The sequence below is a fragment of the Aphis gossypii genome, chromosome 3 (genome assembly GCF_020184175.1).
Source record: "Aphis gossypii isolate Hap1 chromosome 3, ASM2018417v2, whole genome shotgun sequence".
NCBI classification, from domain to species: Eukaryota; Metazoa; Arthropoda; class Insecta; order Hemiptera; family Aphididae; genus Aphis; species Aphis gossypii.
This window is the reverse complement of record NC_065532.1, coordinates 5,389,435-5,413,899: the sequence shown is the minus strand read 5'-3', so window position 1 is coordinate 5,413,899 and position 24,465 is coordinate 5,389,435. Positions and strand designations below refer to the sequence as shown.

Here is a 24,465-nt window from a genome sequence, read left to right as displayed (position 1 = left end):
TGTTATTGGTTGTATGCACCACATGTAAAAATGTAATGTTGATGCACCATTGGTAATCAATGTAAAAAAAAAAATATAATTTACTTTTATGATTCAGTTTTAATTTATTTCTCAAATAATATTACTACCAAATATTTTTCTAAATTTTGCATTATTTAAAATGGTTGAGTTGCGTGTAATAATTTTAAGTTTCATTGGACTGTTTTCAAATTCAATTTTGTGATTTAATAAATTAAATTTAGAACATTCAATAGGTGTTATATCTTCAATGTTGCAATATAATTCTTTTCGATTTCCCCAGTAAGATATATAAGACATCCGACATCTTTGGTCATCTTCACTTATGTATACAAAAACAACAAGATTATTTGATATTAACCAAGAGGCAATATGTAAGCCAGCTGTTAAACCTAAACCTAAAAATCAATAAGATAAATTAAACATTATTAAAAAACGTTTTTAACAATTCTTACCTACTAATGACGCACAAATTACTTCGTCAAAATTTAGATAGCCAAGCATATTAAAACTAAAACACATAGGAATCCAACATGATAATCCTACTATTTGATATATTTTTACTTTATTTAAACCGATGAAAAGTTTCATAAGTGGTGTTCTGAAATAATGCATAAATCATAACAAATTATTAGGTACATTAAAAACTTAATTGAAATGGATTTATTTATTTCAAACATAAATGATAAATAAAAAAAAATAAAATAAAAAACAATCTAAGTGTTGAAAAAAAAAACTGTTACAGCAGTAACTAATTAATCTACAGTTTAAGTTATAATTATAACTAATTAAAAGTAAAAAAAAATATGAATAGATGTAGTATAGTTAACATTAATTTAAGACTTATATAAATCATATAATTTAATAATTAACTAGAAGTAGATAATCATTCTTACGTATAAATAGGAATAAATTTATCATCTTTAGCATCTTTAATAGTAACTTGATTAACATTAGAATGCATTAAACCACAAGATTTCGTCATGAAACTTCGCTTTATATTGTTTAATACAATTGTATTTATACATCTTGGTAACAACAACATTTTGTTAGTTAGTCCAATGGCACAGTTTTAAATAAGTATTTAATATTTTGAAGCAGAAATAATCGAGTATGTACTATGCAGTTAAAGTATTAAATTGTTGTTAGACGGTAATCAATAACACGTCTGATACAAAAAAAAATATTGTAATTAGTAACTAGGTACTATAAATAAATTTAAAAACAGAATACCTATCATTACTTCTTATTCATAGTTTCTTAGTTTTTGGTTTTTTACTGTTATTTGTTTTTAATTTTAATTTTTTTATCATATCATTTAAAAAATTGTAATCTAAGACGTGAATGTGATTATATGGCTATGATTATAATACATCAGCTGTAAAAATATATAATCTGTAATCGAACAATAATTCTGTTCGACAATAAACACAGTTTTGATCGTCTTAGAACTTAGATCTTACTAATATTGTTCTGTGCTAAATGCTAATATATTTGCAAATATCACAGAACTATCTTAGTCCATGTGCCCATACTAAAAATAAGGTAATGGTCCAAACTATATTTTTACACCAACTGATAAGAAATTAAAATAACAACAGGATACAGGACACAATTGCAAGTACAACCTACCATTGACTATTTCCCTATACTGCTATAATCTCTTTTCTATGCTATACTGCTTTATTACATCTATAGGGCCTAGGCTATATTGCTTTATGGTGGATAAAATCATGACAAAATAGATCTATTTCATGGATCAAATGGGTCAATGTGTTGACTACAGCTAAAAATAGTCTTTAGACTATAGTAATACTCTTCCACTATGACAATACTACTATAAGTATATTAGCAAATATTTAAATATATAACAATATTAACACTCACTACTGCGAACTATAAAATAGAATGGACAGAAAATTGTAAACGAACTGTAGGTCAATAATTAAACGAGAATATACTAAATATAATATATGTTATAATATAACATACTAAGACCTATATTAGTACATGACTTTTAATCCAGTTTATTTATTACTTGTTAACTTAACCAGTTAATTGTATTAGTTTGAACACTTTAAAAAAGATAACTAAAAAAGGTATGTACCGTAAAGCATAATAAAAGTGATTTAAGAATCAACAGAAGTTGTACAGTTATTGGTTATATTTTTATATACTACAGTTTTCTAAAATGGGATAAATTATAGCAAATAATTCAATAAATTAACTTACTAATTAACTTATTGAACATTGAAGTCCTATTACTGAATATTATGTCAATCAAGTTAATTAAGTCCACTTATTTATCCTTTTATCTATTGTACTTATTATAAAAATAAGTACACAAATCAGATTGTATAAATTAAAAAATATGTATGACAAAATGAACGATGAGAATTTTATTTATAGTTTTTTGTTCTTTACCTGTAGTATATATATTGTACAATTTATAAAAAAAGCTAATAACCACTAAGTAATAATAAAAACAACAAAAAAATTATGATATTCAGAAACTTCTTTATTACAAAGTTTCATAAGTGAGTAAAAAAAAAAAAAGTAGAATTATATAAATTTGGTTCTGATTTGGCCATGGTTCTCAAAATGAATTTGTTAAAAGGAAGTTTCACTTAATTTTTAATTTGACCAATTGGGTTTTCTTTTCTCGACAAATGATAATAAACCTTCTTTGCAATCATTAAGTTCTAAATTACTTAGCATAATTTTTTCTCCATTTCTGAAAATAAATTTTAAGTATAATTTTTGAGATACATTTATAGTTCAGTAATTATTTTTAAAAATGTTTAAAATCACAAAAAAATACATAATTACTTGTAAGCTGATTTAATATTTTCATCAATTTGTTTGTAAAAAAATGTCTTCCCTAAAGTAATTACCGAACGGCTTTTTTGACCAATTAATGTTGTCAATGTTGTAATTTCATTATCTAAAAGTAATATTAATGAGAATACTAATCACATAAGTATTTTTTTTAATAACTAACCTAATTCTTCTGGTTGAACAACTTTACTAACAAGACCAGTTCTAAGGGCTTCTTCAGCATTGATTGATGTACCAGTGAATAACATATAAGCAGCAGTTTTTTTTGATACAACTCTACTCAGAGGAATTCCTGGAGTAGAACAAAACAAACCAAGGTTTACACTAAAAGTAAAATATTTTAAATTATGGTAAGTTTTTTTTACATAGTGTGTACCTATTACATATTATATAAGTCTACAATACATAAAAGTATCCAATTAAATATATTTCATACCCAGGAGTTGAAAAAGAACTACGATTTGAACAAATTGCCATATCTGAAGCTGCTACTAATTGACAACCTGATGCCGCAGCTACACCATCAACACATGCTATAATAGGTATAGGACATTCTATCATTGTATTCATGAGTTTTGTAGCTAATGAGAATACAGTTTTTTGGTTTTCCGGTATACTCTAAAATATTAAACAAATAATTATTGTTGATTGATAAAATATGAGTTAATAATTTAATATTATAAACTATATGTATTTAGAATTGTATAATAGTTAAATTTTAAAAAATAATGTTGACTTTTTTTTACCTAAGTTTTCAATTATTATTTTTTTTTCATAAATTAAATATTAAAAATACATTAGGTGTTTCTCAAAAGCTTGTCAAAAACAAATTGATTATTGAAGATTAACATCAACACAATAGGAAAAAATAAAGGTATCTATATGATTATAACAGGTATTTAACACAAACTTGTAAAAATCTATTGTATAAAACAAAATTTTTTGTAAAAAAAAAAAATTATAATTATAAATTATTCATATTTTATATTATTATTGAAATTTATTATAATTATCATGCCATTATAATTAAATGTAAAATTGATAAAAGTGCCATGGTTAATTTTTTTTTAAAAATGGGTATTACAATCTTGCAGACTTCTGTGTAGGATAATGAGTATTATATTTCCTTAAAACATTAATTAATTTATAGTGGCTTATAAAAGACATAATATGCAGGAATAGGACAAGGATTATCATATAATAGAAAAAAAATTGAAATTTTTAAATATTCAAGAAAACTTGAACTATAAGAATGACAATATTTGTTAGGTATATAAAATTAAATAAGGCTGAAATTGGTTATTATATAAATAATAAAAATCAAATTAAAAATTAATTAATTAATTTTAATTACAAATTTGGGTTACCAAACTTATCATACAATGAGTAAAATTTTAATTTATAAACTTTTTTTCTATAAAAATTTAAGAAATTATGTAGTATCACTTATTTAAATCATAGTATACCTAACCATAATATATTACTAAGAAAATTAGTTAACAACCAAAGGTAATGAAGCGTATTTTAAATATTGAAAAGGGTTTCAATGCATAAAATATTCAAAAATGTTTTCCCATATAGAAAACGACACCAAGGAAAACCATGACAATGTTTACTTAACCAAGTAAGGATACACTTACAGAAGGTAAAATAGGTAGATGAATTACTTGGATTAGCAAGAGCAGTAAGATTAGTTGAAGCAAGCATAAGGCCATAAAATGGGTATATATAAAAAAAAAATTTAATTTAAATTAATAGATATAGTAAAAGAATATGCATATTATAACTTACAAGCTCCTTGAGGTTGTGCCCAGCAGAAAAAACTGGTCCATTTGCACATATTACTATACTTTTTAATGATAAATCATCCCCTGCAATTTTTATTTCTTCAATTAAACGTTGAAGTGCAGCAATAGAAAGTGTATTTCTATAATAAACAATATAAATAATTATGCTCAAAATATAAATTATTTAATTTTTATGATACCTTATTAGAATACTACTATTTGGAGCAAAATTTTTATAGTTCTATTGACTTTTTTTAAAATAACTAGGTACCTATTCTTCTTACTGCCTGTTTAACTTTTATATACAAAGAGAGTTTATTGAGTGGTTTCTATTACATTTGTTAACTCAACTGGAATGTATAAACCTTAAAATTCCTAATATAACAGTTTAGATGAAATAATAATTTATACTTCATATATTTATAGTAGTTGCAAAATTATATCATAACTCATTAGTCATAAGTAACATAATTTTAACTATGGAAAATGTTCAACTAACAACTGTTGATTGATTATTTGATTAACATAAATTTTTTTTTTTATTTTTAGGTTAATTAACACAAAAACTCTTATTATTAAATGAAATATTATAGAAAATGTTTATTCTGCTGTAAATAATTAGCAAGGAAATCATCCAGTGGTGGCGCCACACAAAAAGATATACTTATATCATGATAATTAATTTTAATTAATATATTTACATACCTAGTTTTAGGATCTGAAAGAGTTATTCGGTATGAATTAACTGACTTGATAGTTGTTATACAATTTTCAGAGGCTAATGAAGACTTATGTCTATACAGCCCTCTTAAAATTGATTTCAACATTGTTTGTTTTTGAGTACCTACTGTTATTTGTAAATTAACTTTATGATATTTCTGAAACAAAAGTTATTAATTATTAAATTATATATTTGTGAAACATTACCAATATTTGGTTTTTTTATTAGTTAAATATCTATAATGATAATAATATTAATAATTATTAACCTAGTTATAACTTATATGTACATACCTACTGGCTACTAACTGTAAAATATAGGTAAGGCTTAGTTATATCAATTTGAAATAGTTATTAACATTACTATATACAATCTATAACTCAAATTTAATACCAAAATTAAAAAGATATATCTAATAAATTATAGCTATATTTTTTTTTCAAATATAGCACACACTAATTAGTAACTACTGATAAAACAGGTACAAAATAATTATAGGTAATATAAAAATATAACTAAATATTAAATATTACAAATAGATTGTAATTTTTAGATTGTACTAACTAAAAATTTACCATTATATTATAATATTATCTACATTTCTATCAGCTATGAAACATACAATATTATATTTCGTAAATGTTTCATTAGATCAGCTGTGCTACAAAGATTGTGGATGACAGATATGGAAAAAGATGGTCAACAGGTCAAGTGGGTACCGCTTCGTTCTGGTTTATAATAGGTTTTAAATGGTATACAGTAAATATTTCATGAATTTCTAACTAAAAGTAAATAAAAAATTGTTGTGATTTTGATGAATTTAGTCAAAATTCTAACTTCAGACGCCCATAAAAAGTTATTTACTTTTTTTTTTAATTTTCGTAATAACTTATTTATGGTATATAGATAATGTAGATATAAACATTCGATGATTTATTATTTGAGTTAGGTATATAAAAAAAGAAAAACAATTTTTTCGAAATCGGTTTTTGATAAAAATTCCTGTTTTTTCTTAATTATTTGTTTGTTTTTCCCGATTCAGAAAAATATTGTGAATTTTTTACTTTTGATCCCCAAAAGTATCTACTTGATTCACTTTCATACCAGAAAAATTCTTGAAGTAAAAAATCGAATCATTTTTACAGACTTAAAAGGTGTACCCAGGTCCCAGATACCCAGGTCCCAGACACTTTAAAAATAAAAATAAAGAGTGGTCGTCAAGTGAGTGACGCTCTGCTGTATAGTAGATCACTATAATTGATATATTAAATTTGAATCCAATGATAGGTATCATTGTATTCAAAACAATTCTGAACGGAGATGATTTGTCAGCCTAGTATATAATTTCCAGTGGTTGGTATAAAAGGTGGTTTTATGTTTTAATAGCCTAAACACACCAAAATTTAAGTTCTTTTATAATTTTTTTTCTCTATTGTTAGCCAATAGAAAACTTATGGAAAATCTTGTATTAAATTTTCAACTCTTATAGCTACTTATACAAAATTTTTTATGAATTATACCTATACAAAATAATTTGCAAATATTCATGATTTTGACGAGTTTTTGTCAATATTTGAACTTCAAATATTAATAAAAAAAAAATTGTGTCTATGTATTCTTATAATTTTTTAATCACTTTTATATTAGACCAACTTATGAGGAACTTGGTATTCAAATTTAAGTATTCTGATTCGGCCAAAAAAATGTTATCGATATTTTTACTAGGGAAGTAAGAAAACTAGTATAATCAATTTAAAATTAATTTATAATAATGAAACAGTACATAAAATATATTTCTTTTATTTTGAATCAAAACTTATTATTTTATTTAAAAAAAAAAAAAAAACATGAGTAAGAATATAATTTAGAATTATTATTATGAAGTGCGTACACACTGCTTAAACTTTATGTGTTACAGAGAAAAAAGAATAATTGGTTTGAGCGGAATAATCCGCCTGTGTTACATGAAAAATAAATAGGTAGTGTTGAAATGAGTAAATACACTGCTAAAACTTTATGAGTTAGGTACAGGGAAAAAATAATTAGGAAACTCCCCCTTAAACTTTAAAAATCTCCCTGCTCTAAAATGCGCAGAACATACAAATGTACACTACTAACCTTATATTAAATTTTCAAGTATTTTTTAGACATCCAAAATTTTTTTATCGACATTTCAAAAAAAAAAATTCTCATAAAAATCGAAAATTTCAGTGGTCTATAAACAACTCAAAAAAGTCAATTTTTTTGAAAATTTAACTGTATAAAGATAACACTAACATATACATTTAGTGAAAATTTCAAGTATTCACAGTTATTATATTTTGAGTTACAGTAAAATAAAATTATCGATTTTGTCAAAAACTGGTTTTGTGTAAAAATTCCTGTTTTTCTATTACTTTTTTAGGGTTTTTTCTGACGCTTTTGAAAACTATTGGAAATTTTTTACTTTTTATCCCCCAGAGTACCAACTAGATTCATTTTCTTACCAGAAACTTATATAAAATTATATATTTTGAATCAAAAAAGTGGTATAAATAAGGGAATGCAGCTGCATTAGGTCCCCTAAGTTTAGGGAGCTTTTCTACCTTACAGAATACTATTTTTTTTTGTAATCAGCAAAATTATTTATTTTGAAAAATTAAAAAAATAATCAATAATATCTTATTTGTATTATGATAAATATCTCAGATACCACGTTACCTTTATTAAATATACATAGAAGCTGGAAAAGTAGAACTCATGAATGTTTCGCATGTTATTGATAACTATAGGAATTTATTAATGCTCGTAAAGTTAAATTTTTGCTGTTAAAAATATATAAAGTATGTATGTATGTATGTATATAAAGTTATAAAGAAAATACTAATATTAAACTAACTTTACTATTAAGGAGATACGGTATACAACCTTTTATATGTGTTACTTTTTAAGGCTGGTGTCACACTTGCGGAATATCCGTCGAGGAAATACCAGTAAATCCCGCGGAATAATCGCGACCTGTAGCGGTTTTTTTCCGTGTGGAAATTCTACTGTAATCTGACAATGTGTCCACTGTCCAGTAGCAGTGACGTACGCAGGATTTTTTTCAAAGGGGGTGTTATATACACATGAATGAATGACCTTTTAGCACTTAAGAAAAAAATACAAACTCCAAAATAATAATTTTTTTTTCAAAGATTGTTTTTCATACCTGTGTATATTTTTTGGAATGAACCGTTATAAAAGTTCGTTTTGAACCGACAGTTTTATCAATAGACAATATGTGACGTTAATACTATTTGTGTCTATTTTAAAAGATACTTCAAGCTATTTAAGGGAGTGTCATATCTTCCCGACACCTCCCCTACGTACGCCACTGTCCAGTAGTATTTAAATTTAAAACATATGAATTTCGATATTGCGGAAACTTCGCTGCAGAACTTCCGTTGCGCATATTCCGCAAGTATGACACCAGTCTAACGTTTTCACATTTAGGCTGAATTTTAGTTGGCAAATATAAGTAGGTAATCATATAAGCAAATTCTTGAGATTTTTCGTATTACCTATAACGTGTAACTTGTGGAGTTACGAACTTCTGTTTTTCAAATAATGAGCTTCCCTTGTCTATTGTAAATTATATATTTAGCAGATATTCTTACTGAACCTGTTAACATATAAAAATTTGCTCCAGTAGTCTAGTAGCTTTTGAGTTATTTTGTATACTAATTAATAATTACTAGAGATATAGTTCTACGGACCATAATAGGTTTGATTATGTTAATTTAAAAATGTTGGTAAATAATTTATAGTAATATTTATCAATATTTATAATTTATAATAATGGTTTTAATAAGTAGATATGATAAATTAGATTTAATATTAAATATTTTTAAGATCATTTTTAAGGACTATTATCCTTAGTAAAAACATGTTAATAATTGAGAAACTACTCGTTCATATTTAGTATTAGGAATTAGCCGAATCAGGTACATATATATATATGAACATAAAATAATAAACATAAATACATTTTTAAACGTAAAAATGGTGATGAACATATTTAGGGAATTGCCTTGTATAGAAGATACAACCTACCTACCTTTATAGTTTATAGTATTTTACGATCTCCGTTGCATCGTCCCTGGGGACAGCATCATCATTCTACTCAAGCACAGAAAACGTTCAGACATATTACAGTTATATTTGTTTAACTTACAAGTTATAACCATAGACAAGACAAGTTTAATTGTAACTCGTACCTTTATTATAAATTGTAATCACAATATTTAAGGTACCTACTTAATAAAACATCTATAAAACATATCTCAAACGAAGACTGCAGTATATTATATTTATTTATACTTATATATTTAATATTTAAATGGTAATTAAAATAAAATAACAAACGATGCGGGTAAACATGATATTTTTTATAATATGCGCACCGCAACGGCGCAACGGCTTCCACTACCGATACCGTCCATAGAGGCATATACTATATGGAATTTAACATGTAATAATAAAATCTCGTGCGGATCAACAGTGGTAGCAAGACGTTGAGACCACACACGTGGTCACCTCTCTACCCGTCCCACCCACACTTCCACTACACCACCACAGTACCACGCCGACAAGCCGCTCGCCAGTTGCCAGTAGTTGCCGGCCCGCCATTTACCGTCTACTCCTTACGATATTGTCTATTCTCAATTGGCGCGTACCCCGAACATTGTTTTTTTTTTTTTTATTATTATTATTTTACGCACTAGTCGCCGTCCGTCAGTCGGTCGCGACGCCTGCCGGAAGACTAGTCATCCGGCATTTCTTGCAAATAGTAGCGTACCATGGAGATCGTTGAATAATAAATTATGACCGCGATCGTGATGGAATTCACCGCGCGTCATCATCACCGTCGTTTAAAAACGGTAAGATTTTGACGGCGCTCGTCGTCCGTTACTGTTTTTCTCCGTCCAGAAAAATCGGATATTATGGAAATATCACGTTTAACCGTGGCCCGATCTCATTTCAAATGCACGCGTTCCGTTCTCACGTGACATTGTATCCGGACAACCCCGTCGAGACGCTATGAAACGCGTTCGTGTGCGGAGTGCTGCAGCCGCCGCCGTGTTGCTCCAACTGTTGCTATTGTTTAGTACGCCACAGGTGTCGGGCTTGTCGAAATCAAAAAACAAGTTGCAGTACTGTGAAAGGCCGCACTCACGATGTGTGGATACGAATCACTCGTTATCATGTTTGGGGGTGAAATTACCCTATACGTCTACCTCAGCAGATCTCGTTCCGGACGCAGAAACCCTGGAAGAAGCTCAGGTGCATAAAAAATAATTTATAAAATAACATAATCATCATAATAATATGAGATATCTATAGTGCTTGGTCAACTAATAATTGGAGAAATCGAGTTAGTCAAACTATGATTGGTCTTATAAAAAAACTTAAATCATTGTTGCAAAAAAAGTCTTGCATGTCCAGTCATACCTATATGGCAGGGATGAGCAATTGGCAGTCCGCGAGCTGGATGCTGCTCATGTACTTTTTTTACTCGTTTTTTTTTTATCTGTCCCATGCTACATTTTCAAATTATTCTTTAAATTATAGCATAATCTATATTTTATTTTATTAAATTTTTTTTAATATTAAGATATGATGTAAATATAATTAAATGTAAAAAGTACCTAAATGTTAATTGTTAATGTAAAAATGTATTGACCTTTTTTTGCTTTATATACTCTGGCCCATGTCCAGGTAGATTTTAAAGTTCTAAAAATTAGTTCTTTAGTAACTTTGAATTGCTTATCCCCACAACCCTGCTCCATAGTATTATAAATAATGATTATTGGGTATGTGATTGAAAAATTCCTGGTACCTATAGAAAAGTTGTAATTTTTGATCATACACTATAGATATACTGTAATGTGGTTTAATACTATTGTTCCATTAATTTTTAGCACCACTATTTAACTATTATTTATAGGAACGATTGCATTATTGGCAAGGACTCAAAAAAGTTCCAAAATGTTGGGCGGCTATCCAACCACTGTTATGTGCACTATACATGCCCAATTGTGAAAATAATAGTTTACATTTACCTCCACAGGTAAAATATATGAGTTATTTACAACCTATTAATACTTCAAGTAATTTGGGTTAACAACACACAATTTGTTGTTAATACATATTGTTTACAGATATAATGTATCTATTTCACACTTTACATGATTAATTACCGATGTTATTTAATACAGGAAATGTGTAAGCTTATTGAAAATCATTGTCAAATTCTCAAAATTGAAAATTCATGGCCAGCAGAATTTAATTGTGAAAATGAAACCCTCTACCCTGCAAAATTATGCAAGGTAAAAGACTTGAGATTTTCGTTATTTATATTCACTCAAGTAAACAACTGATATAATTTATAATTTGTGTATTCTTCCTAAAGTTATGTTCTCTTCATCACTCCAATATCTTATCCCTGATAATGTCATTAGTTTTTACTAATAATTTTCTGAATTAAATACTAATGTTATTTGAGATAAAAGGCATTTTCTTGAAGAAAGACTTGAGAAAAGAGGGTTGATTGTGAACTTTTAATCCTCAACATGGTACTTTCAACTTTTGAGGTTTACCTAATTAATAGTTAAAATAATTAGTGAATTGAACTAATATTTTTTTAACTAAAAATAAAAAAAGCTATTTGAAAAATAAATATTTAAATCAGTTTTTAGTTTACATATTTTATATATTAATTTGTTAAGGTCATTTTTAAAATTCATACCTAATTCCCAACAGTTTTAATTTATTAATATTTAAAAAAATAAAATTTGATTACATTTTCCAATACATACAAAAATATAGAATAGGAAAGTGATTTCATTAGGTACCTTAAAAATGAATACTGACTAAATTTCCAAGAATGCAATAAATTAAAATATTATTCATATAATTGTTAGTGGGTTATTTTTAAACAGCATACATTATTTTTTAATAACTATTTTAAGAATATTATTGAAATTAAATTAAAATTTGTAGAATGATTTGCGAGAGTTGAAGTTCAACTCAACAGCTGGTCGTTGTGAATCTCCACTTGTACAAACTTATAGACCTGAAGCATATCATTATCCTAATTTTGAAGGTTGTGATCTTCAATGTTATGACCCTTTATTTTCCGTGGATGAACATCGACAAATACATAATCTTATTGCGTGGGCTGCTACAATAGCTGGACTTTGTAATATATTTGCTATTGTAAGTGAATAGTTCTTTGATATTTTATATTTTTATTAACAGTTAAATTTTATTTTTAGCTTACATTTATGATCGAATGGCAATCATTAAATCGGTATCCTAATATTGTAATACTCTACATAAATGTATGTTTTTTATTCATATGTTTTGGATGGTTATCACAATTTTGGTCTGGCGCAAGAGACGATATTGTTTGTAGAAAAAATGGTGCTAGAAAAACATCCGAACCTAGGTAAGCTATTAAACTTTAAAATCATCATTCATACCTAGTATTTTAAAATATTTATATTTTTTTTTTCATTAGTGATGAAGATCTTTCATGTGTTATAAACTTTGTTTTCTCATACTACTTTCTAATTGCTGCATTTATTTGGTTTGTTATTTTTACATATTCCCTTCACACAACATTTCAATCCTTTGGTAAGTTGAAATACATTTATCTATAAATATTTTTACAATAATATTTTGTTTTACAATATATTTATTTTCTATTTTAAGGAAAAATCCAAGAAAAGGTTGATAAAAAAGGAGGTTACTTTCATTTGTTAGCATGGTCTATACCATTAGTATTTTGTGTTGTTGTAATGGTACTCGGAGAGATTGATGGGGATAGTGTAACTGGCACATGTTTTGTCGGTGTCAATAATAAAATATATAGTATTATATTTGTCATAATACCAGTTTTAATATCTGTTCTGATCGGATTATTTTATTTGGTTCGAGTATTGTTTGGACTTTTGGCTTTAAAAAAAGAGAGCACTCAAGTAATTTCAAAACAAGCCAAGTCTAAGATTCATTCAGCAGCCATTAAAGTGATTATGTTCATGATATTGATTGTTGTATTTGTTTCATCAATGTTTATGTGTTATATTTATGAATATAATAATGATCATTTATGGAAGGATAGTCTTAGAAAATATATTGTGTAAGTATCATTATGATGAAGTGCTTGACTAACTATATTATAGACTATACATTTAATTGTTATATTGTGTTATGTTTAATGTTTATAGTGTCCATAATTTTTCAGGTGCAAACTCGGTATTATACCAGATACAGATGTAGGAAATTGTCGTATTGAATTTAGACCCAGTGTATCTAGAAAGCAACTTTATATATTAGTATTATTTGGAAATGCAGTATTAATGTCATTTTGGGTGTGGACTAATCAAATTGGCAATGCTTGGTGCGAGTGTTTAATTCGTTGGTGTGTAATTGTATTGTTATTAATTATTCAATTTTAATTAATTTGATTTTTAGGTTAAAGAAATTGCGAGGTCATGAACAGAGAAACCAAGATTCCTCTAAGTATAATAAACATAAGTTGATTGCTAGCGCTTTTGCTAAAAGACATCAACTTAATAGTAACGATTTTACTGTTACATTTTCAAAAGAAGATCCGTTTGGTAAATTATTCATAAATGGTTTAAACAATTTCAATATAATTTAAACAAATAATATTTTAAATTATTTTTTTCATATTATTAAAATTCAAATTAATAGTAGTTACTGTTGTCTTGAATTAGTTACTCAAGTATAAAAATGAATAACTTTATCTTAATTATGCTAAATATTTAATAAACCAATAAATACGTTTTGGGCCATACATAATATGTTTAAACTTTATTTATTTAAAAAAATGATTATTGAATTATCTTTGTAGAATAAACAGATCTATTGAAATTATTGAAGCCTAATGAACAATACATTTTAAACCAGCATAAAATAAACTGATAAACCGTTAGTTTAAAACCTATAAAACTATAAAATAATATATGTAAAAATAGGATTTATACAACCATTTGTGGAGAAAAAGTCTTTATATGAAAAATCTTCTGAATTTTATAATACTCGATTTATAAACATTGTTGTATAATATTATAAATGTATACATAAAATTACTAATACTAATAGATATAATGGTATTTATAGTTTGAAATATTTGTTCTTTTCAGGTTTGGTATTTGGTTTAAACAGTAACCTAACAGATAACATAAGTTCTACTTGGGCTGCTGCATTGCCCAAATTTATACGAAGACGTGGAGCATTAACCGGTGAAGAACAACTATCAATATCATCTTCATATGTGCAGTCAGACTCAGAGATTAGTTATAGTATGTGTAGAGTTTCCGTGGAATCTCGTAGTCACTCATTGGATTCCACCATATCAGTAAAAGCATTTGAAATGACTCGTAAAGTACGTCGATTTTCCAAACATGTTAAAAAAAAGCATAAAAGAAGTAATAAATTGGTATGCAAACTACCATCATCTCAGAAGGGAAGTATCACTTCACAAGATATAAATCGACAAGTAAGATATAAGTTTATAACACATTATTTTATTTTTAGTACTTCCAGATCATCTTGACCATTACAATATCAAAAATCACTACTTTAGTACATTAAAATTTTAAAATACAATTGATACAACCCCCATGCACACTACTTGACCAGCCAATACCGATCTCATTTTGAATATATTATAGATATTTATTATTGATATATTCTATAGTCTATACTATTTCCATTACTTTAAAACTATTAAAAGTTAAAAAATTATCTCTTAAGAAATCATACATATGTCCAAAATAATTGACTACCACCAAATCACTACTAAATTTTAAATTATTTTTATTTTGGTTCTACTTAATTGTTTATTTTATATGACTAATTAACCAAAAGTATTTTTTTTTAAGGCCATATTATAGACCATTAAGGCCTTTTGCATACTTCCACCAAGTTTTTCCATCCATTTCAGTCCATTGTGTCATACAATTGTTTTGAGTTTTGGGTTTCTAAAATATCCTTCGCTCTGTCTAACCAACTTTAGTGAGGCCTCCTCTTGGTCGATTTTTTTTGATTAAGACTTTTCTTATGAGACTTTCGACAGCTTGCCAAACGTGACCAGCTCACTCCAAGCATTTCACCTTCAGGAATAATCCAATGTTCAGTTTGATAAATACAATTTTCAAATCTTCATTTTTTTTTTCATATTCACTATTTTGAACAAATCTGTGAATTTTCCGTAAGATTTTCTTTTCAAAAGTCAGTAGTTTCTTTTCATCTATGTATTGTAGACCGTGTTTCACATATTATGTACATTACTATCGTCCGTAGAAAATAAGTATACAATGTCTCTTTGGACAGTAGTCTAGAACTGTGCATTTTATACATGAAAAAATATGCTTTATTAATATTGAACTATTTATTCTCAATTTAATTTCATTATACATATTATTTTTTGTGTTTTTGTTGGCTCCAAGGTATTTAAATCCATCCATTTGTTCAAAATATTAAGAACCCACTTTTAGTGTTGTTTTATTTACTGAACGTCGAGTTATTATTAGGCACTTGGTTTTTTTCTTATTGATGGTAAGGTTTATTCTGTGACTAAACTCTATTAATTTCTCCGTGGCCTTAAATGCATAGTTTTTTTTATCCCCTAGTATTACAATATTGTCAGCTTACACAAGCATTACATTTTTTCTGTTAAGCTTCATTTCGTGGCATAGTGATGTATCTTTAATAACTTTTTCAAACGCCACATTAAACAATTCAGTAGACATTGCATCACCCTGTTTTAATCCTGATCGAACTTAAAATTGTAGTGACATCTCTCCTTGGTACTGCACTTTACAGTATGTGTTCGAATTGCATATTTCTATCATCCTGACTTGCTTTTCTTCTAAGTTCCTCAATGCTATCTATAGTTGTTGTCTGTTAATACTATCGTAGACTTGTTTGAAGTCTACGAAAGTTATGAACAGGTCCTTATCATATTCGTAGTACTTCTCATTTTTTTTTTATTTTTATATGTATAAAATTTAATCACCTGTTTTCGTTGTTATTTTCAGTTGACTTTGACATTTCCCGAATTTAAAAATGATTATTCACATCCTGATGTAGAGTCTCAACAGACTGCTGTTCCTAATTTAGAAAGAAGAGCGGCTTCAGCTGGTATTGATGAGAGTCTTAAAGAGCAAATGAAAACACTTAAGACCCTTTCAATATCATCCTTAAGTATGGTTAACACAAAACTGTTACAAATGAGTTTTAAGGGTTTAACCAGTAGTAATCAATCCGAGCAGTTTATACTAGAAGATTTCAAAAAGTATGATAGAAAAGGAATGTATAAATCAGTTGCTATCTTTGACTCAGACACAAGCACTGATATAGACGAAGAAAAAAAATCTTCCAATAACTCTGATACAGATTAGAATTACTGATATTATTTTCTTACTTAATTTAGGAATAACAAAAGTTCCTAAAATTTTGGGAGATTTGCTCAACGTTCAAAAACCAAATGCTTTTACAATTATTTCATACTTCAACTAAGTTATACTTATGGTTGTAAAAAGATAAACTTTGTATAAAAATATTATTTGCTATTATTGTGGTCTCCTAAACCTATGTGATTAAAAGATTGACTTATTTTTACATATTTATATTTTTTATCTTATAACTTTCAAAATTTAAATTTAGAAAAATGTATTAAAATCTATTTTAAGTGTACTGCGACAGCAATACTAAAATAAATATTTTTAGTTTTATTATGTGATTTTTTTTATTGATTATAATTTTAGTTAAAAAATATTTATTCAATCATAAATATTCAAATTTGTTTTTAAGAGAATTTCAATGCAACGACAGTGGTGTAAATACGAGAATGTGGCTGCATTAAGGCCCTAAGTCTAGGGGACTTTCTGATTACTGTTTTTTTTTGTCATTAACAAAAAATATTTGTGTTGAAATTAAAAAATAATAATAAAAGAAGTAGATCTTATGGACATAATGCAGATTATTGACAACTTTTAAAAGCTTGTTCAGTAAAATTTAAATTGTTATAACACAATAACTGGCTTATAAAATACACCATTAAAGACACACAAACTTACATTTTTCTTTTACATTTAATTCGAAAAGTCAATTGGCCTTTTATGTTTTTATGCATTAGGGTCGAATTTTTATACTTACGCTACTGATACAACGCATTATTAATTTACTCTTTGACTTATGCGCAACATAGGTAATTTGCATTCAATCAAAAACTTAATAAAAGGGGATATTAAACAACTCATTGTTTCAGAATCTAGTCACATTTTTAAAAATATTTTACAATTTCCAGTCAAAATAAAACAATTTTTTTTCAAGTTGTTATAAAAAGTATTTTTGGTAGTTATAATTTTTTTACACTTTTGGATTTTTAATTAAGTATTTTGATACTTAAAAATTGAAATTCGGATGAGTAGTTTATAAGTTGTAACTTACAAGTACCTGCTTAGTTTATGTAAGGGGAGTAGTAAACATACATTTTTCTTGGATCCCGTACCACTCCGCTTATTCCAAAACTTTGAAGTTATAGTTATAAGTTTATAACAGTTTAGCGGAAGTAATGCGAAAGCAGTCCCCTCGGCGTCGTCAGTGCAAACAGAAAAAAAAGTTTATAACGGTTAAAACTCATAAATTACTCGTCCAAATTTGATTTTTGTGTATCCAAAAAATATTCTGCTTCATAATATTAAATTAAAAAAGTATTTAGTCGTACAGAATAGTAAAATCTTAAAACATAACGATTATAAAAATACTTTCAAAAAAATTTATAGATTTCAAAATAATAGGTAAGCGTTGTTTGATAAAAGACTCGCATTGTTTTGTTTGTTTTAGTATTGACGTATTCAATTGTAGTGAATTGACTAACTTATTACTTAAAGCTAAGGATATTATATTATTTTTAGCTTTTTTTAAGATATAAAATTTAAATTAATCATATTTAGCTTTAAATTTAATAAAATCAGTCACTAGTCACTACTCACTAATTATAGTAACATGGTCACGTGGATACATATTATAACACTGACTATTGTTTTTAAACTAACAGAAGTCACTGCTGTTTTGACTATTTTGAATGCAAAAATCACGTCATTTAATAAATTATTTCAATGGATGTGTTAAATTAAAATTCAAAATTTTAGAAAAAACAATTCGAAGCGAAGTTTCAACTTATTTTTAAGGATATAAATTCAATTTAATTATATTACCTAATATAAGTAAAAGTAACACCATTGTCCATTGATTAACACATATTTTATCTATGATAATAATATGGTAGGATGAACAACTTTTGCAAAAATTATTGCATAGGTAGGTATATATTTAAATGATTTAATAGGTAATAACTAATAAATATTATGTTGTATATGATAATATTAAATTATAAGTCAAAACTTCGACGTAACTTAGAACGGTGTGAACAGAAATGTCTAAACTAAAAATTAGTATTAATAATTTGAACATTCGTAAAGAATAATAATATACTAGGTATGTAATTAAGAAAGGTTCGTGTATAATATTTAATCAATATTTTTTGAATTATAACAAAATAGACCATCAAAATCTATCATATCAAAGACTTGTGTTAGAAAATATATTTGTTTTTGCTTTTGACATTCCAATAGTACCAACTAGACATGAAACAAGGTTAGGGGTTCAACCTCCCTAGTCCCCACAACATTTTTTCGCATTACGAAAACGTGTTAAAACTTTAAACATTGTTCATTGTTTACACTCCTTTCTAAGATTCGTATCGACTTGGAAAAGAAAGTTTGCTCTGAGTATGGTCTTGAAATTAGACCCAATCTTTTACCAAAAGCCACCCTTAAAGGTTTTTACGGCTTTCAGAAGTGAGAGCCGACGTAAAAATCGCCAATTGATTTATTTTCACTCGGCTGAGAATTTAAAATAAAATTTATAATTAGTTAACAGTTGAACACCAGTTGTAATGGTAAGAAAAATCATACTTGGCGATAGTGTATTTGTTACTTGATTATTAACATGAGTAATATTTTTATTGAACTTTGACTTTTTCATAAAGATAACACAATTTTACCTTTAAGTGGACCTTCACTGCCAATAAATATTATTTATCTATATAGATTATAGATCATCATAAACTATAAAATTTAAATCAGGCTAATTAAAATTTCCGAAGTTAAAATTAATAATTACACGCAGTTTGCGCTGTTGTCTGTTTTAGTAGTGCTACACTACCACCCACAGACAGTACACACATATTATACCAATAAAAATAATTATAGTCGGATAATACGTCATATAATTGTGTAATATCACTATAATTATTATTAATTAAAATTTACTATTTAGAACCTCACGTCCATAACTATATTTATGACAAAATTTAATTATTCCATATCACAGTGCAGTCTACTGTCTATAATACTGAGTTATAGTAACAGAGAGTGGAAGTTTCCACGAGTTTAGAATATGTAAACGGAATTACGGAATGCAATTCATATTGTTTTACCCTAAGTCCGTATTTCCATGCGTATGATATAAAAATAACAAATGGATTGATAAATAAATAATTTAAACTGCTGTCACGCCAAAATACATCCGTCGATGATTTCATTCGGAACATATAAATATATATATAAGTGTACACGATTTTTATTGGCACACTTTTAACAGTTATATTAGTTAGTAATTGTATGTTATACACCGAGGATTAAGTCACTGTAATGTGTTAAATTTGAATTCAATTATATTTATGTATAATTTGAAATTGCATTCAATCATTCCGAATGAAAAACGATTCTGAGCGATGACGATCAGTCATTCTTATTACTATACGAGTGTTATTTTACAATATTAATAGGTATGTTTCATATTATATTGATATTAAAGTAATTTATTTTACAATTATTACAGTGATAGGCTGATAATCGTTGACAAACATTTTTTAATGAAAACGTCATTATTTATGTATAATATTATGTGTATTTATAATACACGTTAAAATGGTTCAAGTATTCGTGAACGACATTATTAAAATTACCTACACAGCGCTACAACTAAAATTCATCGTTCGTGTTTGAATTTAAAATGCTAATATGAAAATAAAAATCGTGCCCGTTTAACTTTAAATATTTTTAAAAAATATCTATCGTTATAATAACATAACTTATCGCACCGTTCCGAATTTTAAAATTATAAAAATAAAATAATATTCATATTGCCAACATTATATTATATTCCTATTCACAATAAAGATTTGAGTAGGTATTCATTAAAGAAAATAATTTACATAATAAACTTATGTGGCTGCGATAAATAACCGGTTTAGAATATTTTATTTTGAAGGTTCAGATTGTTGCTTAGCGCTCGGTGATCGCAGTGTGTATGAGTACGGTTTTAAAATGTTGCCGCTATATTGTGCAAGAGCAATACAATATGACGACTGAAAATCGTCATGTTTTTTACCACAAAAAAATTTTGTTTCATCCCAATAGTGCACAGTTCTCGTTGATCGTAGAAGCATGATTTTTGTATTAAGACATAAGAATTTGCACTAAAAATATTTGGAATAGATCTTTGAAATTCGAATTTGCCGAATTTAAATGATTTTTTTTTCTTACTAACTTCAAATTCCATTAAAATCAATATCAAAATTTTCAAAATACGTTCCGAGTTATTTTAGGAAACTTCCCCTAATTATTTAGTCACCGACTAACGACTAACGACTCCTGAATATTATACTACTATTGGAGTATTGGACAAAAATAACATGTTTTTACGGTAGACTTTTTGCTTCGATGACGGAATAGATGACTCTTAAATGATAAGAAACACAGATTATCTTGCCGCCGCATCGCCACAATAATAAAACACGTATGTTCCGCTAGCAATATTTGATAAGCGTATACAAGGTTCCCAAACTAGTCTAAAATCAAAAAAAATTACAAAATAGTCATAAACCAACAGATGGCGCACGATTTCAGAAAAACCATCCACTAACAAAATACCAAACATCAATTAAAAAAAAATAATAAAAAATACTTACGAGTCCGTCGCCACTTTCTAAGTAGTATGCAAATTTTCGTTATAACACGGAGAATTTGAATATGCAATCAGATGGCGGTTAGTCGTCTCGCGAAAACGTCGGGAGCTCACCATAGACCAGGAACAATACGCATCGAAATACGCGACTAATGTACATTTTTTGAGAATTTTTTTAAAATACTTACGGGTCCGTCGCCACTTTCTAAGTAGTATGCAAATTTTCGTTATAACACGGAGAATTTGAATATGCAATCAGATGGCGGTTAGTCGTCTCGCGAAAACGTCGGGAGCTCACCATATACCGGAAGCACCACGCATCGAAATACGCGACTATTGTACATTTTTTAAAAATTTTTAAAATACTTACGAGTCCGTCGCCACTTTCTAAGTAGTATGCAAATTTTCGTTATAACACGGAGAATTTGAATATGCAATCAGATGGCGGTTAGTCGTCTCGCGAAAACGTCGGGAGCTCACCATAGACCAGGAACAATACGCATCGAAATACGCGACTAATGTACATTTTTTGAGAATTTTTTTAAAATACTTACGGTCCGTCGCCACTTTCTAAGTAGTATGCAAATTTTCGTTATAACACGGAGAATTTGAATATGCAATCAGATGGCGGTTAGTCGTCTCGCGAAAACGTCGGGAGCTCACCATATACCGGAAGCACCACGTATCGAAATACGCGACTATTGTACATTTTTTAAAAAAATTATTAAAATACTTACGAGTCCGTCGCCACTTTCTAAGTAGTATGCAAATTTTCGTTATAACACGGAAAATTTGAATATGCAATCAGATGGCGGTTAGTCGTCTCGCGAAAACGTCGGGAGCTCACCATATACCGGAAGCACCACGCATCGAAATACGCGACTATTGTACATTTTTTAAAAAATTTTTTAAAATACTTACGAGTCCGTCGCCACTTTCTAAGTGGTATGCAAATTTTCGTTATAACACGGAGAATTTGAATATGCAATCAGATGGCGGTTAGTCGTCTCGCGAAAACGTCGGGAGCTCACCATATACCGAAGCACCACGCATCGAAATACGCGACTATTGTACATTTTTTAAAAAAATTATTAAAATACTTACGAGTCCGTCGCCACTTTCTAAGTAGTATGCAAATTTTCGTTATAACACGGAAAATTTGAATATGCAATCAGATGGCGGTTAGTCGTCTCGCGAAAACGTCGGGAGCTCACCATATACCGGAAGCACCACGCATCGAAATACGCGACTATTGTACATTTTTTAAAAAATTTTTTAAAATACTTACGAGTCCGTCGCCACTTTCTAAGTGGTATGCAAATTTTCGTTATAACACGGAGAATTTGAGTATGCAATCAGATGGCGGTTAGTCGTCTCGCGAAACCGTCGGGAGCTCACCATATACCGGAAGCACCACGTATCGAAATACGCGACTATTGTACATTTTTTAAAAAAATTATTAAAATACTTACGAGTCCGTCGCCACTTTCTAAGTAGTATGCAAATTTTCGTTATAACACGGAGAATTTGAATATGCAATCAGATGGCGGTTAGTCGTCTCGCGAAAACGTCGGGAGCTCACCAAATACCGGAAGCACCACGCATCGAAATACGCGACTATTGTACATTCTTTAAAAAAATTTTTAAAATACTTACGAGTCCGTCGCCACTTTCTAAGTAGTATGCAAATTTTCGATATAACACGGAGAATTTGAATATGCAATCAGATGGCGGTTAGTCGTCTCGCGAAAACGTCGGGAGCTCACCATAGACCAGGAACAATACGCATCGAAATACGCGACTAATGTACATTTTTTGAGAATTTTTTTAAAATACTTACGGGTCCGTCGCCACTTTCTAAGTAGTATGCAAATTTTCGTTATAACACGGAGAATTTGAATATGCAATCAGATGGCGGTTAGTCGTCTCGCGAAAACGTCGGGAGCTCACCATATACCGGAAGCACCACGCATCGAAATACGCGACTATTGTACATTTTTTAAAAAAATTTTTAAAATACTTACGAGTCCGTCGCCACTTTCTAAGTAGTATGCAAATTTTCGTTATAACACGGAGAATTTGAATATGCAATCAGATGGCGGTTAGTCGTCTCGCGAAAACGTCGGGAGCTCACCATAGACCAGGAACAATACGCATCGAAATACGCGACTAATGTACATTTTTTGAGAATTTTTTTAAAATACTTACGGGTCCGTCGCCACTTTCTAAGTAGTATGCAAATTTTCGTTATAACACGGAGAATTTGAATATGCAATCAGATGGCGGTTAGTCGTCTCGCGAAAACGTCTTGAGCTCACCATATACCGGAAGCACCACGCATCGAAATACGCGACTATTGTACATTTTTTGAGAATTTTTTTAAAATACTTACGGGTCCGTCGCCACTTTCTAAGTAGTATGCAAATTTTCGTTATAACACGGAGAATTTGAATATGCAATCAGATGGCGGTTAGTCGTCTCGCGAAAACGTCGGGAGCTCACCATATACCGGAAGCACCACGCATCGAAATACGCGACTATTGTACATTTTTTAAAAAAATTTTTAAAATACTTACGAGTCCGTCGCCACTTTCTAAGTAGTATGCAAATTTTCGTTATAACACGGAGAATTTGAATATGCAATCAGATGGCGGTTAGTCGTCTCGCGAAAACGTCTTGAGCTCACCATATACCGGAAGCACCACGCATCGAAATACGCGACTATTGTACATTTTTTGAGAATTTTTTTAAAATACTTACGGGTCCGTCGCCACTTTCTAAGTAGTATGCAAATTTTCGTTATAACACGGAGAATTTGAATATGCAATCAGATGGCGGTTAGTCGTCTCGCGAAAACGTCGGGAGCTCACCATATACCGGAAGCACCACGCATCGAAATACGCGACTATTGTACATTTTTTAAAAAAATTTTTAAAATACTTACGAGTCCGTCGCCACTTTCTAAGTAGTATGCAAATTTTCGTTATAACACGGAGAATTTGAATATGC

General features: G+C 28.5%; 3 protein-coding genes across 6 annotated transcripts; 1 reads left to right on the top strand and 2 right to left on the bottom strand.

The window, feature by feature from the left end:
* Positions 1–79: 79 nt before the first annotated feature.
* LOC114120011 (transmembrane protein 186) lies at positions 80–1,324 on the bottom strand. 2 transcript variants are annotated; one of them, XM_050204176.1, is made up of 4 exons: positions 1,262–1,280; positions 915–1,186; positions 474–619; positions 80–416 (listed from the first exon to the last, which is right to left on the bottom strand). In XM_050204176.1, exons 2-4 carry the CDS (start codon positions 1,061–1,063, stop codon positions 112–114), a joined length of 600 nt encoding a protein of 199 aa, XP_050060133.1. In that variant the 5' UTR covers positions 1,064–1,186; positions 1,262–1,280; the 3' UTR covers positions 80–111. The 2 variants fall into 2 exon arrangements, with proteins under 2 accessions (XP_050060133.1, XP_027837570.2); XM_027981769.2 differs by having other exon boundaries at positions 915–1,324.
* A 1,191-nt stretch (positions 1,325–2,515) lies between these two features.
* LOC114119980 (enoyl-CoA hydratase domain-containing protein 3, mitochondrial) lies at positions 2,516–9,607 on the bottom strand. Of its 2 annotated transcripts, XM_027981734.2 has the most exons (8): positions 9,443–9,607; positions 8,907–9,007; positions 5,349–5,521; positions 4,648–4,783; positions 3,293–3,474; positions 3,020–3,180; positions 2,848–2,962; positions 2,516–2,752 (listed from the first exon to the last, which is right to left on the bottom strand). In XM_027981734.2, the coding sequence occupies exons 3-8, from the start codon at positions 5,468–5,470 to the stop codon at positions 2,653–2,655; spliced, it is 816 nt and encodes a 271-aa protein (XP_027837535.1). In that variant the 5' UTR covers positions 5,471–5,521; positions 8,907–9,007; positions 9,443–9,607; the 3' UTR covers positions 2,516–2,652. The 2 variants fall into 2 exon arrangements, with proteins under 2 accessions (XP_027837535.1, XP_050060132.1); XM_050204175.1 differs by lacking the exons at positions 8,907–9,007; positions 9,443–9,607 and adding an exon at positions 5,658–5,886.
* A 363-nt stretch (positions 9,608–9,970) lies between these two features.
* LOC114119979 (protein smoothened) lies at positions 9,971–17,156 on the top strand. 2 transcript variants are annotated; one of them, XM_027981733.2, is made up of 11 exons: positions 9,971–10,668; positions 11,333–11,455; positions 11,604–11,714; positions 12,388–12,603; positions 12,663–12,835; positions 12,908–13,023; positions 13,102–13,528; positions 13,634–13,789; positions 13,864–14,009; positions 14,559–14,914; positions 16,458–17,156. In XM_027981733.2, exons 1-11 carry the CDS (start codon positions 10,426–10,428, stop codon positions 16,818–16,820), a joined length of 2,430 nt encoding a protein of 809 aa, XP_027837534.1. In that variant the 5' UTR covers positions 9,971–10,425; the 3' UTR covers positions 16,821–17,156. The 2 variants fall into 2 exon arrangements, with proteins under 2 accessions (XP_027837534.1, XP_027837533.1); XM_027981732.2 differs by having other exon boundaries at positions 9,972–10,668; positions 13,634–13,810.
* Positions 17,157–24,465: the final 7,309 nt, after the last annotated feature.